Source organism: Chiloscyllium plagiosum, unplaced genomic scaffold, assembly GCF_037043375.1.
Source record: "Chiloscyllium plagiosum isolate Xiang-an unplaced genomic scaffold, Cpla_swu_hap1 HiC_scaffold_6, whole genome shotgun sequence".
NCBI classification, from domain to species: domain Eukaryota; kingdom Metazoa; phylum Chordata; class Chondrichthyes; order Orectolobiformes; family Hemiscylliidae; genus Chiloscyllium; species Chiloscyllium plagiosum.
Genome location: NW_028270144.1, coordinates 49,311,121 through 49,328,150, shown reverse-complemented (window position 1 = coordinate 49,328,150; position 17,030 = coordinate 49,311,121). Strand labels below are relative to the sequence as shown.

General features: G+C 41.7%; 1 protein-coding gene across 2 annotated transcripts in view; it reads right to left on the bottom strand.

The window, feature by feature from the left end:
- Positions 1 to 17,030, bottom strand: part of uggt2 (UDP-glucose glycoprotein glucosyltransferase 2) — a 374,691-nt gene that overhangs the window by 240,151 nt on the left and 117,510 nt on the right. For both annotated transcript variants that reach the window (XM_043691460.2, XM_043691456.2), the window contains exon 11: positions 5,010 to 5,070. In XM_043691460.2, coding sequence (XP_043547395.2) covers positions 5,010 to 5,070 — 61 coding nt within the window. The remainder of the gene's footprint in view (positions 1 to 5,009; positions 5,071 to 17,030) is intronic.

Sequence of the window (17,030 nt, the reverse complement as noted above, 5' to 3'; positions counted from 1 at the left end):
CTCACTATCCACCTACTTTTTCAAACAAGTCATTTATTTATGTGTAACAAATGAGATCTCAGCACTGATCCTTGTGGAACACCATTGGTCATAGATTTCCAGTAGAAAACAACCATCCACAACTACCCTCTGTCTTCTACGACAAAGCCAATTTTGTAACCAAATTGCAATCTCACCATGGATACCATGTGAGTTAATATGGACCAGCCTATCAGAAGGGACAGTGCCAAAAGCTTTAGTAAAGTCCACATCCACAATATCATCCACCCTATCTTCATCACTTTGCCAAAAAACTTTAGTTTGTGAGACAAGACCTTCCCTGATAAAGTCACGCTGACTATCCCCTAATAAGTTGGTTCTTCTCTAAACATGAGTAAATCCTGTCCTTGGGAATCTTCTCCAATAATTTCCCTATAACTAATAGAAGGGTCACTGGTAATTTCTTGGATTATAACTGTAGTCCTTCTCCAAAAATTAAACAACACTGGCTATTCACCAGTCTTCTGGGATCCTGCCTGTAGCTAAAGAAGATATAAAGATTCCCTGAAATTTCCTCCCTTGCCTCCTTCAGTGTTCTGGGAGAGATCCCATCAACCCTGGTGACTTGTCTATCTTAATTCTTTCCAAGACAGCCAACACCTGCTTACTTTTAATATTTACATGCCTTAGACAACAACAAATTCCTCCCTAAACCTACCACCATCCATGTCTCTCTCCTTGCTGAATACTTATGCAAAGTACTCCTTAAAGGCCTCACACACTTCTTCTGGCTCCACGCATAAATTCTCCTTGAGTGGACCTACCCTTTCCCTCAATACCTTCTTGCTCCAAATAAATATGTAAAATGACTTGGGATTCTCCTTAATCCTATTTACCAATGACATTTCATGGTACCTTCTAGCTATCCTAACTTCTCATTTAAGTTTTCTCAGTTTCCTTTATACACTTCAAGGGTTTTGTTTGATTACAATTTCCTAAACATGACATATGCTTCATTTTTCTTTTTAACTAAATTTTCAATATCTCTTGGTTCCCAAATCTTGCCATCGTTATCTTTCATCCCTACAGGAACATGCCAGTCCTGAACTTTGATTAATTGCCTTTTGAAATATTCCCACGTGTCAGATGTGGATTTACCTCCAAACAGCCGAATCCAATCTAATTTTTCCAGTTCCTGCCTAATAGTGTTGTAATTAGCCTTCCCCATTGGCATCAAAGATCCTGGCACTAGGGGAGATACGTCAAAACTGGGGAAAGTTAACCTACTCCAACAACCTTATTGTTTTTAACATTATTCCATGATCTGCTTATCATAGAATCACAGAATAGATCAAATAATCCCTACAGTGTGAAAACAGGCCATTAGGCCAAACAAGTACACACCGACCCTCTGAACAATAATCCACCCAGATCCATTCCCTATTACTCTGCATTGCCCCTGACTAATGCATTTAACCAACACGTCCCTGAACACTGGGAAATTTAGCATGGCCAATTCACCAAATCTGCACATTTTTGGATTGTGGGAGGGAACTGGAGCACCCGGTGGAAACTCATGCAGACAGGGGGAGAATGTGCAAACTCCACATAGGCATATATCTGTTCCTTTATCTCCTGTTGGTTATTAGGAGGCCTATAGTACACCCTATTACAGTGATTGCACCTTGCTTATTCCTGAGTTCCAAAATTATGGCCTCACTGGATGAACTCTCCAAAATGTCTTCTCTTAGTACAGCTGTGAAATTCTCCTTAATTAGTGATGCAACTCATCTGTGCCTTTTACATCCCTCTCTATCATCACCCATGAAACACTACACCCTGGAATGTTGAGCTGCCTGTCCTGCCCTCCTCTCAACCAAGTTTCCGCAATGGCTACAATATTGTAATTCCATGTATTAATCCAGGCTATAAATTCATCTGGTTTACCTTTCATACTCTTTGCATTAAAACAAAGACACTTCTAACTGCCAGTCCAGCTGCATTCATAAACCTAGTTCTGCCCGTCTTTCCTATGAAACTGATTTGACTTAACACGACATTTTTCTCAATCACTCCACATACTGACTTAAATATTATGAGGATTTCTGCCTCTACCACCATTGCAGGCAGTGGGTTGCAGATTCCCAAATTCCTCGGGATTAAAAATATTTTTCCTTGCATTGTACTCTAAAACTTCTGCCCTTTACCTTAAATCTATGCCCCTGGTCATTGATGCCTACACCAAGGTGAAACGTTTCTTCCTGTCTACCCTATTTATGCCCCTCCTAATTTTATAAATCTCAATGTCTCCTCTCACTTCTAAGGAAAATAACCCTAGCTACTCTAATCTCTCTTCACAACTGAAACTCAGGCAACACCCTGGTAAATGGATGTAGGTTTGCTCGCTGAGCTGCAAGGTTCATTTCCAGATGTTTCATTACCCTACTAGGTAACATCTTCAGTGGGCCTCAGGCGAAGCAATGCTGAAAACTCCTGCTTTCTCTTTATATGTTTGGGTTCCTTTGGGTTGGTGATGTCATTTCCTGCGGTGAAGTCACTTCCTGTTCCTTTTCTCAGGGGGTGGTAGATGGGGTCTAACTCGATGTGTTTGTTGATAGAGTTCTGGTTGGAATGCCATGCTTCTAGGAATTCTCGTGCGTATCTTTGTTTGGCTTGTCCTAGGATGGATGTGTTATCCCAATCGAAGTGGTATTCTTCCTCATCTGCATGTGAGGATACTAGTGAGAGAGGGTAATTTCTTTTTGTGGCTATTTGGTGTCATGTATCCTGGTGGCTAGTTTTCTGCCTGTTTGTCCAATGTAGTGTTTGTTACAGTCCTTGCACAGTATTTTTTAAATAACATTAGTTTTGCTTGTTGTCTGTACAGGGTCTTTCAAGTTCATTAACTGCTGTTTTAGTGTGTTAGTGGGTTTGTGGGCTTCCATGATGCCAAGAGGTCTGAGTAGTCTGGCAGTAATTTTTGAGATGTCTTTGATGTAGGGCAGAGTGGCTAGAGTTTCTGGATGTGTTTTGTCTGCTTGTTTGGGTTTGTGGCTGAGAAATCAGCAGACTGTGTTCATTGGGTACCCATTCTTTTTGAACACACGGTATAGGTGATTTTCCTCTGCTCTGTGCTGCAGTGTGTGTTGGCTCGTTGAAATAATGTTCTGATGCAGCTTCGTTTGTGGGTATTGGGATGAATACTTCTGTAGTTCAATATTTGGTCTTTATGTCCAAATATTTCTGTAGATGCTGGTTTGAAGTTCCCCATTGGCTGTTCGCTCTACTGTGACATCTAGGAATGGCAGTTTGTTGTTGTTTTCTTCCTCTTTAGTGAATTTTATGCCAGTAAGAGTATTATTGATGGCCTTGAAGGTTTCCTCTAACTTGTTTCGTTTAGCGATGACAAACAGGCAGAAAACTAGCCACAGGATACATGACACCAACTAGCCACAAAAAGACATTACCCTCTCTCACTAGTATCCTCATATACAGATGAGAAAGGACACCACTTCGACTGGGACAACACATCCATCCTAGGACAAGCCAAACAGAGACCCACACGAGAATTCCTAGAAGCATGGCATTCCAACCGGAACTCTATCAACAAACACATCGAGTTAGACCCCATCTACCACCCCTTGAGAAAAGGAACAGGAAGTGACTTTATGAAGGAGATAACATCACCACAGGAAATGACATCACCAACCCAAAGGAACCCAAACCTATAAATAGAAAGCAGGAACTTTCTGCATTGCTTCGCCTGAGGCCCACTGAAGATGTTATCTAGTAAGGTAACGAAACATCTGGAAATGAACCTTGCAGATCAGCGCGCAAACTACATCCAAAACCTCAACCTGAGCCACAAATCTTCTCAAAACTCGCTAAAATCCTGATAAATCTCTGCACCATCTCCACTGCCACATATCCCTCCTATATTGTGGATTCCAGAACTGTACACAATTCTGTCCTATGGTCTGATCAATATTTTATGCAGTTCCAGCATAATCTCCCTGCACTTAAATTCCATGCCTTAGCTAACAAAAATAAGGATACCATATGCGTTCTTAAACCATTTTATTCACCTATGCTGACAGCTTAAGGGACCAGTATACATGCACACAAGGTCACTCCGTTTCTCAGTGCTTCCCAAGGTACAGGCAAAACAAAGTGTTGAAGATTAGCCATGGTCAGGTTTGAGGGGCCAAATGGCCTATTTATGTATTTTTATATTCCTGGACATTTTTAAATATGCCAAGTAATAATTTTAATTTCCTTACATTGCCCCAAAATTCTAGCAATTCAGAAAAATACTGCAATCATTTTCAACTTTGACTTCCTAACTTATGTGGAAATAATAATGTTAACAAGGTCAATAGAATTGTCGAAATTGGTAACCCTTGGGCAAACCCATGAAGTGGGTTTTGCAAAGAGACAAAATTTGGTTCTCAAACTGTAGCCAGATGCTGGAGCTGTGATTCTTTAAATATGTGTGACTGTTCTCTGTAACTTGCACCAAAAAATTAATTCAGAATTTTCAAAAGGATTCAGGCAGCATTTAGTTTATTAGATTAGATTCCCAACAGTATGGAATCAGGCCCTTCAACCCAACAAGTCCACAATGACCCACCGAAAAGTAACCCACCCAAACCCATTTAGCTACCCTATATTTACCTCAGACTAATGCACTTACCACTCTGGGCAATTTAACATAACCAATTCACCTGTTCTGCACATCTTTGGATTGTCAGAGGAAACCGAAGCACCTGGAGGAAACCCACGCAGACACTAGGAGAATGTGCAAACTTCTCACAGACAGTCGCTCGAGGTGGGAATCGAGCCGAGGACCCTGGCGCTGTGAGGCAGCAGTGCTAACCACTGAGCCACTGTGCCACCCCGATTACATCCACAGTTTTCAATGGCGAATGCATCTTTCTTTTTTTCTAGTCAGCTTGAAATCAAATGTGACCATATTTGAATGTGGTCCCCATCACTGAAGACATACAGTTTCTCTGACAGAACAAGCCTACCTTTTGATTTGCCTCAATTTCATCTCGTATTCCCTGGTTTACTGCTATTCTTGTCAGTGATCTATGGTAGAATTCAAATAAAATATTTTAGTAACACAAATTATATGACATCTTCTTTTCTCTGCTCTGAGATTTGTCTTAGATAAACATGAATACTGGGACTCGAGTAAGTTCTGTCTGTGTCTCTCTTTTGGTCATCGTTCAAACCATATTAAGCAAGCTAATGGATCTGGAAGAATTGCAATAGTATAATACAGTGGCAAATAACAGATCTTGTAAATGTGACTTGATGGAAAGTCAGCACTTGGTTATGAAGACAATGTGCAATAATTGGATGTAGTGAGTGTTCTGGGATGGTCCATACTGCAAGTGCATCCTCCATTAGTTCTTCAATTTTGCCTTGACATTTATATGAGATGCAATTGTAAATTATATGTCTGAATTTAATGAACAAAGTTTGTCATTAGCAATAACAAACTGAGTGCACACATTCGGGTTTAAGACTTTTGTTTTCATGGACAGGAATATACATGGACAACTTTATACCCACTGCATCACAAAAGCTACCACACAAACACATAAATATATCATTAGAAGCAGAAAGTGGTCACTTGGCCCTATATGCTTTCTCCGTCTTTCAGTAAACTGAGGTGATTATCCCACAACCCTACATATTCTCAATATCCTTTCTTGTCAAGATCCATCTATCTCTGCCAATGTTCAAGGACTCTATTTCCACTGCCTTTTCAGGAAGGGAGCTCCAAAGATGCATGACTAAGAGAACAAAATCCTCATTTTTACTGTCTTAGATGGGTGACTCTTGATTTTGAAACAATGACCACCTCATTCTGGATTCTCCCGCAAGAAGAAACATCCACTCCAGGATCCTATATGTTTCAATCAAGTTACCTCTTACTCGTTTAAACTCTAGTGGATACAAACTCAGCCTGTTTGACATTTCCTTAGAAGATAATGTGAGCTATTCTGGGTAAATCTGCACTTTACCGCTGAGCTGTTACTATAAAGGAAGGAAGGCAATGACCTAGTGGTATTGTTGCTAGCTGAGTAACTCAGAGACCCAGGAAATGTTCTGAGCAACTGGGCTCAAATCCCATCATAGGACATGGTGGAGTTTGTATTCAATAAAAGAAATCTGGAATTACAAATCTAATGATAACTGTGAAACTGATGATTATTGTCTGATCTGCATATGACAGCAAACTGGCTGACTTTTAACAGCCGTCAGAAATGGCCAAGCAGGCCATTCAGTTAAATCAACCACATGAAAGGAGAATGAAACAGTGGGCCATCTGGTATTGACTTAGGCATTGGAAATAACACAGCAAAGACAGCCCTGCCAACCCTGCAAAGTCCTCTTTACTAATATCTGGCACAGGTGCCAAAATTGAAAGCATAGTCTAACAGACTAGTCCAGCAAAAGCCTTACATAGCTGCAATCACACACACAGAATCATACCTTATACATGTCCCAAAAAAACACAATCATAAGATATAGGAGTAGAATTAGGTCATTCAGCCCATCAAGACTGTAGTGCTGGAAAAGCACATCAGGATTCCTGATGAAGGACTTATGCCTGAAACGTTGATTCTCCTGTTCCTTGGATGTTGCCTGCCCTGCTGTACTTTCCAGCACTACATTCTCGACTCTGAGCTCCAACATCTGCAGTCCTCACTTTCTCCATTCAGCCCATTGAGCTTGCTTTGCCATACAATTATGGCAGATATATTTCTGAGTTCTATTCTCCTGCCTTCTCCCTGTAACCCTCAGTCCCCTTAATAATCAAGAACCTACCCCTCTCTGTCATAAATTCAATCAATGACATGGCCTCCTCAGCCCTCTGCAGTAATAGATTACACAGATTCATCACCCTCTGGCTGAAGAAATTCCTTCTTATATCAGTTTTAAAGAGTCATTCCTTCATTCTGAAGTTGTGCCTTTGAATGCTAGTCTCTCCTATTTGTGGAACCATCCTCTTCACATCCACTCTATGCAGATCTCTCAGTATTCTATAAGTTTAAATAAGATCCCCGCTATCCTTCTAAATGCCATGAAGTACAGACCCACAGTTTTCATGTACTCCTTATATGACAAGCCCTCCACCCCCAGGGTCATTCCTGTAAACCTCCTTTGGAGGCCAGCACATCGTTCCTTAAATAAGGGGATTAAAACTGCTCACGATATTCCAAATATATTCTGACAAGAGCTTTATACAGCCTCAGCAGTAAACCTCTGCTCTTGTATTCTAACCACCTTGAAATGAATGCTAACATTGCATTTGCCTTCCCTATTGCTAATTAAACCTGCATGTTAAGAGAAACCTGAATTCGGACTTCTAAGTCCCTTTCTGATTCAAATTTCCAAAGCCTTTCCCTGTTTGTAAAATAGTCTACGTCTCTATTCTTCCTCCCAAAATACATGACATTTCACTTTCCACATTTATTCCATCTACCACTTCTTTGCCCACTCTCCTAATCTGTTCAATTCCTCTGCAGCTTCCCCACTTCCTCATCACTACTTGTCTCTGCATCGATCTTTGTGTCATCTACAAACTTAACAACAATGCCATCAGTTCCTTCATCTAGATCGTTAATGCATAATGTGAATAGTTGTGGACCCAACACGGACCTTTGCAAAGCTCTACTCATAACTAGCTGCCATCCTGAAAAAGTCCCTTTATCTCCATTGTCTATTATATGCCAGTCAGCAAATCCTTTATTCATGCCAGTACCTGCCCCTAACACTATGGTCTCTTACCTTATTTAGCAGCCTCCTCAGCAGCAGTTTGTCAAAGGCCTTCTGGAAATCCAAATAGATTCAAATGGATGTCACTGGCTTTTCTTTGTCTAATTTGCTCATTACTTCATCACTTCTTCAAAAGAATTCTAACAGAGTTGTTAAGAATAACAACTCTCTTTGATGAAGCCCTATTTTCCCATGCACTTCCATGTATTCTGTAATCTTATCCATAATAATGAACTCTAAAATCTTACCAGCGTTCAAGATCAGGCTGATGAGTCTATAATTTCGTATCTCCTCTCTTGCCCTCTTTTTAAATAGGAGTGTTATATTAGCCATTTTCCAGTCCACTGGTACTTCTCAGGTTTCAGTGATTCTTGACAGATCACTATCAATGCCTCTTCAGCTATTGCCCTCAGAACCTTGGATGCAATTCATCCGGTCCAAGTGTTTATCCACCTTCAGGACTTCCAGCTTTCCTGCTACTTACACTACACTCAACTCTGCACCCAGCTGTCTTGGATTTCTGGTATAGTATTGATGTCTTCCGCTGTGTCTTCAACCTGTTCAGTTCCTCTGCCATTTCTTTGTTCCCCAGTACTATTTCTCCAGCCTCTTTTTCTAGTGGTCCAATGTCCACTTTTGCTTCTCTCTCTTAACGTTTGTGTATCTAGAAAAGCTCTTTTATATTACCTTCCAGCTTACCCTCATATTTCAGTTTCTTCCCTCTTACTGCTTTTTTAGTTGTCCTCTGCTGGTATTTAAAGAGTTCCAAATCCTCTGGCTTCCCACTAATCTTCACCAAATTGTATGCTTTCTCTTTTGCTTTTAGGCCATCACTGACTTCCGTTGTCAGCCATGGTTGCCTCATCCTCACCTTGGTATATTTCTTCTTCCTTGCGATGAACTTCTGTAGTACCTCCCGAATTATGCTTTGAAATTCCTGCCTTTGCTGCTTAACCGTCTTTCCTGCTGGGTTCCCTTCCAACCAACTCTGGCCAGCTCCTCCCTCACATCCTTGTAGTTACACCTATGCAACTGTGACATTGTTGCTTCTGATGCAAGCCTCTCCTTTTCAAGGAGTGAATCTATCATATTATGGTCACTGCTCCCTAAAGGGTTTCTTCACTTTAAGCTCCCTAATGAAGTCTGCCTCATTACACATCACCTCTAAGTATGTCCTGCCCCACCTGTAGGGATGGCATACTGTCACAGGCACAGTGCTGTACATTCAGGACAGAGTTGCCCGAGGAGTCCTCAATGTTGACTTTGGACCCCATGAAGTGGCTTGGTATCAGGTCAAAGCTTCTCCTGTTTACCTCATAACTTCAACCTTTGGCAGATGAATCGGTACTCTTCCAAGTTGAACAACACCTAGAGGAAAGACTGAGGGTGGCAAGAGCACAGAATGTACTCTGGATGAGGGACTTCAATGCCTACCACCAAGAGTGATTCAACAGCACCACTACTGATTGAGCTGGTCAAGTCCTGAAGGACAATCCTGCTAGATTGTGTCAGTAGCACGTGTTGAGGGAACCAACAAGACGGAAAAACATACTTGATCTCATCCTCACCAATCTTCCTGCCACAGTTACATTGTCCATGTCAGTATCTACAAGAATGGCTGCTACATGGCCCTTGTGGAGATCAAGTCCCACCTTCAGACTGAGAATACCCTCCATTGCGTTGTGTAACACTATCACTGTGCTAAACGACTTTGAGCAGACCTAACAACTCAAACTGAGCAACCACAACTTGTCATCCACCCCTGCTGCCACCCCTTGATAGAAGGTGTCATCACAGTGCTATCATGCAGCAATAACCAGCTACTGATGCTCCATTTTGGTTCTGCCAGAACCACTCAGCTCCTGACCTCATTTGAGCCTTGATCCAAATGTGGTCAATAGATTTTAATTTGAGAGATCAAGTGAGACTGACTTGGCCTTGACTGGCATTTGACAGAATGTGGCATCCTGGAACCCTAGAAAAAAAAGAGAATCAATGGAAATCAGGGGACGATAAAGTTGCCATAGTCGCAGAGGACCATAGAAACAGAAGACTTGTGGTTTAACCTCAGGGTCAGGTAGGAGGACAGACTGCATAGTAACCTCAGCCAATATGGGAATTGAATCTGTGCTGTTGGCGTTACTTTGCATCACAAACTAGCTATCCAGCAGAATGTGCTAACTGACCCTCTTATCAGGTTGTAGTCATATCTGACACAAAGCAAGATGGCTGTGGTTGTTGGAGATCAGTCATCTCAGCTCCAGGACATCGCTGCAGCAGATCCTCAGAAGACTGTCTTCAGCTCAAGTATCTTCAACTGCTGCATCAATGATCTATCATCAGGTCAGAAGTGGGGGTATTCACAAATGATTGCATAATGTTTAGCACTATTCTTGACTGCACAGATAATGAAAACGAAATAACTTCACAGATGCCAGTATCCTGTCACCAAGTCACCCTTTATCTACACATGAACAATACTGCCTATTCAGATTCAGCTCTCAGGGTGCCAGAATCTCTGACACTCCTATTTTAAATCTATCAGTCAGGGCTACCTGATTGGATCAGGTTAACAGTTCCAATTAGGGAGCTCATATTCTATGAAGTCTACCTGGATGACTTTGAAAATCACTACATCCCTCTCCCTCTGAGTCTGATAACATATTCTGGTCCTTTTTTTTTGGAGAGCTTCCTGGAATGTTTTAGCACTGGATCAGCTTCCTCCGACTCAGCATCTGATAGGGGAGGTATGCAACGCACAGGAGCTTGCCTCTTGTGCCAGGAGCACCTGAAAGAATTCCTTCTCTCTTCCGATGTCAACGTGGCTACATCCATCATGTCCATCTCGGATTTAGAAGATTCGTCAATACTTAACAGAGAGGGTGAACCCAGAAGTTCTGCAAGCCTTTCCAATTGTTCCAAGGGCAGGGCATGTTTTGCCCATGCACCGTTTGCAAATTTGTTTGCTTTCATATGGTCATGTGCTTGTTCAGGACCATCGCACGAACTTTATATGTCACTGGTACTGACATTGAATCAACCATCTGTCTTATGGATGCAGGGCCATTTCCATGATTTTTACACAACTTTGACTCCTGAATCAAACTGCTTCTCTTGCTTGATGGAGTCTTACCTTCAGCCATTGCCAGTCTTCATGCATTTCACCCTTCCCCCAGGTCTGGGAAGATCAGACTTAGCCATTACCAACCATTAGCCAGTGCCATCCCCATAGTTGCATATGAGGTATTCAAATAAGAACTGACTGCTTGATATCTAGTAAGGTTATAGGCTGTTTCTTTCCTTCTCCAAAAACCGGGGCTTATCCATGCAACCATTTCAAAGGTTGACCCTTTTGTAGGAGTTGATACAAAAGTGCCAGGATGGAGTCCAGGTTATTTATGAACTTTCTATCATAATTTACTAGCCCAAGAAATGACCTAAACTCTTGCAGAGATGTGAGAGCCGAGGCATTTTTCATCACCAATCACTCTATGTTCACTCTATTCATCGCCAATGCTCAGTAGCAGCAGATATTTAACAAGCTCCTTATTCAGAATATTCCAAATCCATGATCACTATCATCTGGAAGAATAAGGGCAGCAGTTACATGGGAACAGAAAAATCTGTAAGTTCCCCTCACCATCCTGACTTGGAAATATATTGGCATTCCTTCAGTGTTACGGGGTCAAAATCTTGGAATTCCTCCCTCAGTAGCACTGTGGTATTACATACACCAGATGGGCTGCAGCAGTTCAACAGAAGCTCACCATCATCTTCTCAAGGGCAACTAGAGATGGGCAATAAATGGTGGCCCAGCTAGTGATGACCAAATCCCATGAGTGAGTGGATAGGTGGAGATGGAGCCTAGAAAGAGGGATACTCGAAAGGGATGGGTGGCAGGAGGATTATTGCTAGTAAGCTACAACAGAAGAAAAGCTGGACAAGTGATAATGAGGTAATGTTATTGAACTTGTCTTTCCATTTTTTTTAACCACACTCTGGTCCTGTCATGATATGGGTTGCTTTCAGCACAGCGAACCCATTCTCATCCAGTCTTAGTCCTATTACCACATTACATGGATTGCTTTCAGCAGAGCCTATCTATTGTCTCCAATTCTTAGTATTCATTATCGCTTATAAAGCTTTTCTTCTGTCCCGATTTACTATCAATAATTCCCTTATATGCTTACCTTTTTCATATCTCCATAGCTCCGGGCTCAAATTCCACTTAACCACACACCGGAAATGTTATCTCTGCTTTGTCCCCACAGATGATGCCAGGCCTAATGAGGTTCGCTTTCAATCTCTTGTTTTCATTTCAGTACTCTAGCATATGTCATTCTTTGTTTTCCTATAGTATCTTGTTAACTGATTAATCAATCTTACAACCTTAGTTATTTCCCTTTTATCTGAAAAGTGTGTCTACAAGTCAGCATCACTCATGAAGCAGAATGAGATATATGCAACAATTGAGCATAATTGTGAAGCAACTGAGAATGCAAACCTGTATTAGAAGTGCAGCAATGGCAGGAGATAAAAAAAATAGTAGTCGGCAGCCCATTTCAACCTGTTAGTACCTGTCAGAGCCAGTTTAATGCCGCAGGAAAAAAATGTAGGTGATGAGTGGGTGTTTCTTCTGTGGCTGTTTTAATTGGCTAAGTGGTTTAAATCAGAAAATGTTAATACAGCTGGGGAGAGTAAAACTTCAATTAAAATATTTAACATCCAAATTAATTAAATTAAATAGAGATTGCTGGACAGGCAACATATTGTAGTTGTAATATCGGAGAATTGGTGATCAGCACTGCAATCCATGATGACCACATTTACTGCAAGTTTTGCTTGCTCGAAGAACTTTGACTCAGAAGGGTGAGTTGCTAACTTTCATATTTCAGGGAGAGGGTCCATTACCTGGACACATAGTTTGAGGAGATAGTCATAGCTCTTAGGTTAATTATATCACATAGAACATTACAGCGCAGTACAGGCCCTTTGGCCCTCGATGTTGCGCCAACCTGTGAAACCAATCTAAAGCTCAGCTAACCTACACTGTTCCATTATCATCCATATGTTTATTCAATGACCATTTAAATGCCCTTAAAGTTGGCGAGTCCACTACTGTTGCAGGCAGGGCATTCCACGGCCTTACTATTCTCTGAAAAAAGAACCTAACTCTGACATCTATCCTATACCTATCACCCCTCAATTTAAAGCTATGTCCATTCGTGCTAGCCATCACCATCTGAGGAAAAGGACTCTCACTGTCCACCTATCTAATCCTCTATCATCTTGTATGCCTCTATTAAGTCACCTTTTAACCTTCTAACAAAAACAGCCTCAAGAGTCTCGGACTTTGCTCATAGGACCTTCCCTCCATACATCCTGGTAAATCTCCTTTTGCACCCTTTACAATGCTTCCACATTCTGTGTATAATGCTGCAAACAGAACTGTACGCAATACTCCAAGTGCAGCCGCACCAGAGTTTTGTACAGCTGCAACATGATCTCATGGCTCCGAAACTCAATCCCTCTACCAATGAATGCTAACACACTGTACAACTTCTTAAAAACCCAACCAACATGGGTGGCAACTTTCAGGGATCTATGCACATGGACACCGAGATCTTGCTGCTCATCAACACTGCCACAAATCTTACCATTAGCCCAGTACTCGGTATTCCTGTTACTCCTTCCAAAGTGACTCACACTTTTCCACATTAAATTCCATTTGCCACCTCTCAGCCCAGCTAGGCAACTTATCTATGTCTCTCTGTAACCTGCAACATCCTTCAGCATTGTCCACAACTCCACTCACTTTAGTGTCATCTGCAAATTTACTAACCTATCCTTCTGCGCCCTCATCCAGGTCATTAATAAAAATGACAAACAGCAGTGGTCCCAAAACAGATCCTTGCAGCACACCACTTGTAACCGAACTGCAGGATGAACATTTCCCATCAACCACCACCCTCTGTCTTCTTTCAGCTCGCCAATTTCTGATCCAAACTGCGAAAGCACCTTCAATCCCATGCCTCTGTATTTTCTGCAATAGCCTAGCATGGGGAACCTTATCAAATGCTTTATTGAAATCCATATATACCACATCCACTGCTTTACCCTCATCCACCTGTTTGGTCACCTTCTTAAAGAATGCAATAAGCTTTGTGAGACATGGTCTACCCTTCACAAAACCGCTTTGACTATCCCTAATCAAATTATTCCTTTCTAGATGATTATAAATCCAATCTCTTATAATCATATCTGAAACTTTGCTCTCAACAGAAGTAAGGCTCACTGGTCTATCATTACCAGAGTTTCCTCTACTCCCCTTCTCGAACAAGGGGACAGCATTTGCTATCCTCCAGTCTTCTGGTATTATTCCTGTAAACAATGACAACATAAAAATCAAAGCCAAAGGCTCTGCAATCTCCTCCCTACCTTTCCAGAGAATCCAAGGATAAATCCCATCCGGCCCAGGTGACTTATCTATTTTCACACTTTCCAGAATTGCTAACACCTCGTCCTTATGAACCTCAAACACAACTAGTCTAATATCCTGTGTCACAGTATTCTCCTCGACAACATTAGTATTCACACAGGAGAAAGACAATGAAAAATACTCATTTAGCACTTCTCCTATCTCTTCAAACTCCACACACAACGTCCCACTACTTACCCTCTTCTTATCTTCCTCATTTTTTTTATTCCTGACTCACCTATAGAAAGCTTTCGGATTTTCCTTGATCCTACCTGCCAAAGACTTCCCATGTCCTCCCCTGGCTCTTAACTCTCTCTTTAGGTCCTTCCTAGTTAATTTGAAACTCTCAAACACCCGAACTGAGCCTTCATGTCTCATTTTTACATAAGCTTCCTTCTTCCTCTTTACAAGAGATTCAATTTCTTTAGTAAACCACGGTTCCCTTGCTTAAACACTTCCTCCCTGCCTGTCTGGTACATACTTATCAAGGACACACAGTAGTTGTTCCTTGAACAAGCTCCACATTTCAATTGTGCCTATCCCCTGCAGTTTTCTTCCCCATCCTATGCATCTTAAATCTTGCCTAATTGCATCGTAATTGCCTTTTCCCCCAGCTATAACTGTTGCCCTGCAATATATATCTAACCCTTTCCATCACTAAAGTAAATGTAACCAAATTATGGTCAATATCACCAAAGTGTTCACCTACCACCAAATCTAACACCTGGCCGAGTTCATTACCCAGTGCCAAATCCAATGTGGCCTCGCCTCTTGTTGGCCTATCTACATACTGTGTCAGGAAACTCTCCCACACATTGGTTAAAAATTGACCCACCAAAGTACTCTAACTATAGCATTTCCAGTCAATATTTGAAAAGTTGAAGACCCCCATAACAACTACCTTGTTATTTTCACTCCTATCCAGAATCATGTTTGCAATCCTTTCCTCGACATCTCTGGAGCTATTCAATGGCCTATAGAAAACTCCCAACAGGGTGACCTCTCCTTTCCTGTTTCTAACCTCAGCCCATATTATCTCAGAAGACGAATGCTTGAACGTTTTTTCAGCCACCATAATACTGTCCTTGACTAACAATGCCACATCTCCCACTCTTTTACCATTTTCCCTGATCTCACTGAAACATCTAATTCCCGAAACCTGCCACAACCATTCCTGTCCTTTCTCTATCCATGTCTCCAAAATGGCCACAACATCGAAGTCCCAGGTACCAGCTCATGCTGTAAGTTCACCACCTTATTCTGGATGCTCCTGGCATTGAAGTAGACACACTTCAAACCACTTTCCTGCCTGCCAGTACACTCCTGCAATCTTGAAGCCTTCTTCACAACCTCACTACTCTCACTACTGTACACTGGAGCGACAATTCAGGTTCCCATCCCCCTGCTGAATTAGTTTAAACCCTCCTGAAGAGCATTAGCAAATTCCCCCACCCTCCTCCCCAGGATATTGGTACCCCTCTGATTCATCCCGTTTATAGAGGTTCCACCTACCCCAATTACTCAGGTATCTGAATCCCTCCTTCCTGTACCATCCCTGTAGCCACATGTTCAACTGGTCTCTCTCTCCTTATTCCTCGCCTCACTAGCATGTGGCACAGGTAACAAACCAGAGATAACAACACTGTCTGTTCTAGCTCTAAGATTCCACCTTAGCTCCCTAAATTTCTGCCTTATATCCCCATCCCTTTTCCTACTTATGTCATTGGTGCCTATGTGACCACAACTTGGGGCTGCTCCCCCTGCCCCTGAAGGATCCTGAAAACACAATCAGAGTTATATCAAGTTTGGTCTGTGGTCAGGGCCAGGGGGTATGTTTGTGAATAAGGCAGGTACAGGGATCTCAAATTTAGCTTTGGAGGAGCAACAGGCACAGCCTTCCCATTGATGCAAGATTCTTGCTTCTAGTCTAAACGAGGGCACAGACTGCAGGGAGGGTGAGGGAATTGGCCACAACACAATTGTCAAGAATACCATTCAACTGGAGGGAGAAAAGAAAAATGCAGTCTTAATAGGGGACAGCATAGTTATGAGAATAGATACTGTTCTTTGTAGAAAAGATAGATTCTCAAAGGCTGTGTGGGTGTATCTGCTGCCAAGGTTAACAAAATTTCTCCTGGATTGGAAAGGAAATTTGAGTTGATGGGGAAAGATCCAGTTGTTGAGGTCCATGTGGGTACTACTGATTTGGGCAGAACCATGAAAGAGTTTCTATTGAGGGATTCCAACATATCAGAGCTAAATTAAAAACAGTTAATAATGTCCGGATTCCTGTTTCAGCTATATGGATATTGGCATGGGTAAACTAACAGAAATAAACTTACAGATAACAGAATTAATTCAGAGTTAGAAGTAAATGCATGGTTCAAAGACTGTGTGAAAGAAATGGTTTCTATTTCATGGGGCATAGGCACCAATATTGAGGAAAGAAAGAGCTGCTCCACCGGGACTTGCTACATTTAAATCAAAAGGATCAGTGTCCTGGCGAATCCTACATCCATGGTCATAGATCATGCTTTAAACTAATTAAGGGGGATGAGTTCAATTGAAGGGAAGTTTAAAGAACATAAAAGAGAAAGCAGAGGTGCAGGGTGGTGAAGAGGCAAATGATAATCAAAATGTGACAGGAAGGGGCAAAACTATAAGTACAAGAGTAGAAATATACTTGATAGCTATTACAGAGATATGGTTGCATGGTGACCAAGACTGAGAATTAAATACGCATGCATTTCAGAAAAAAATGGCAAAAATAAAAAGGAGA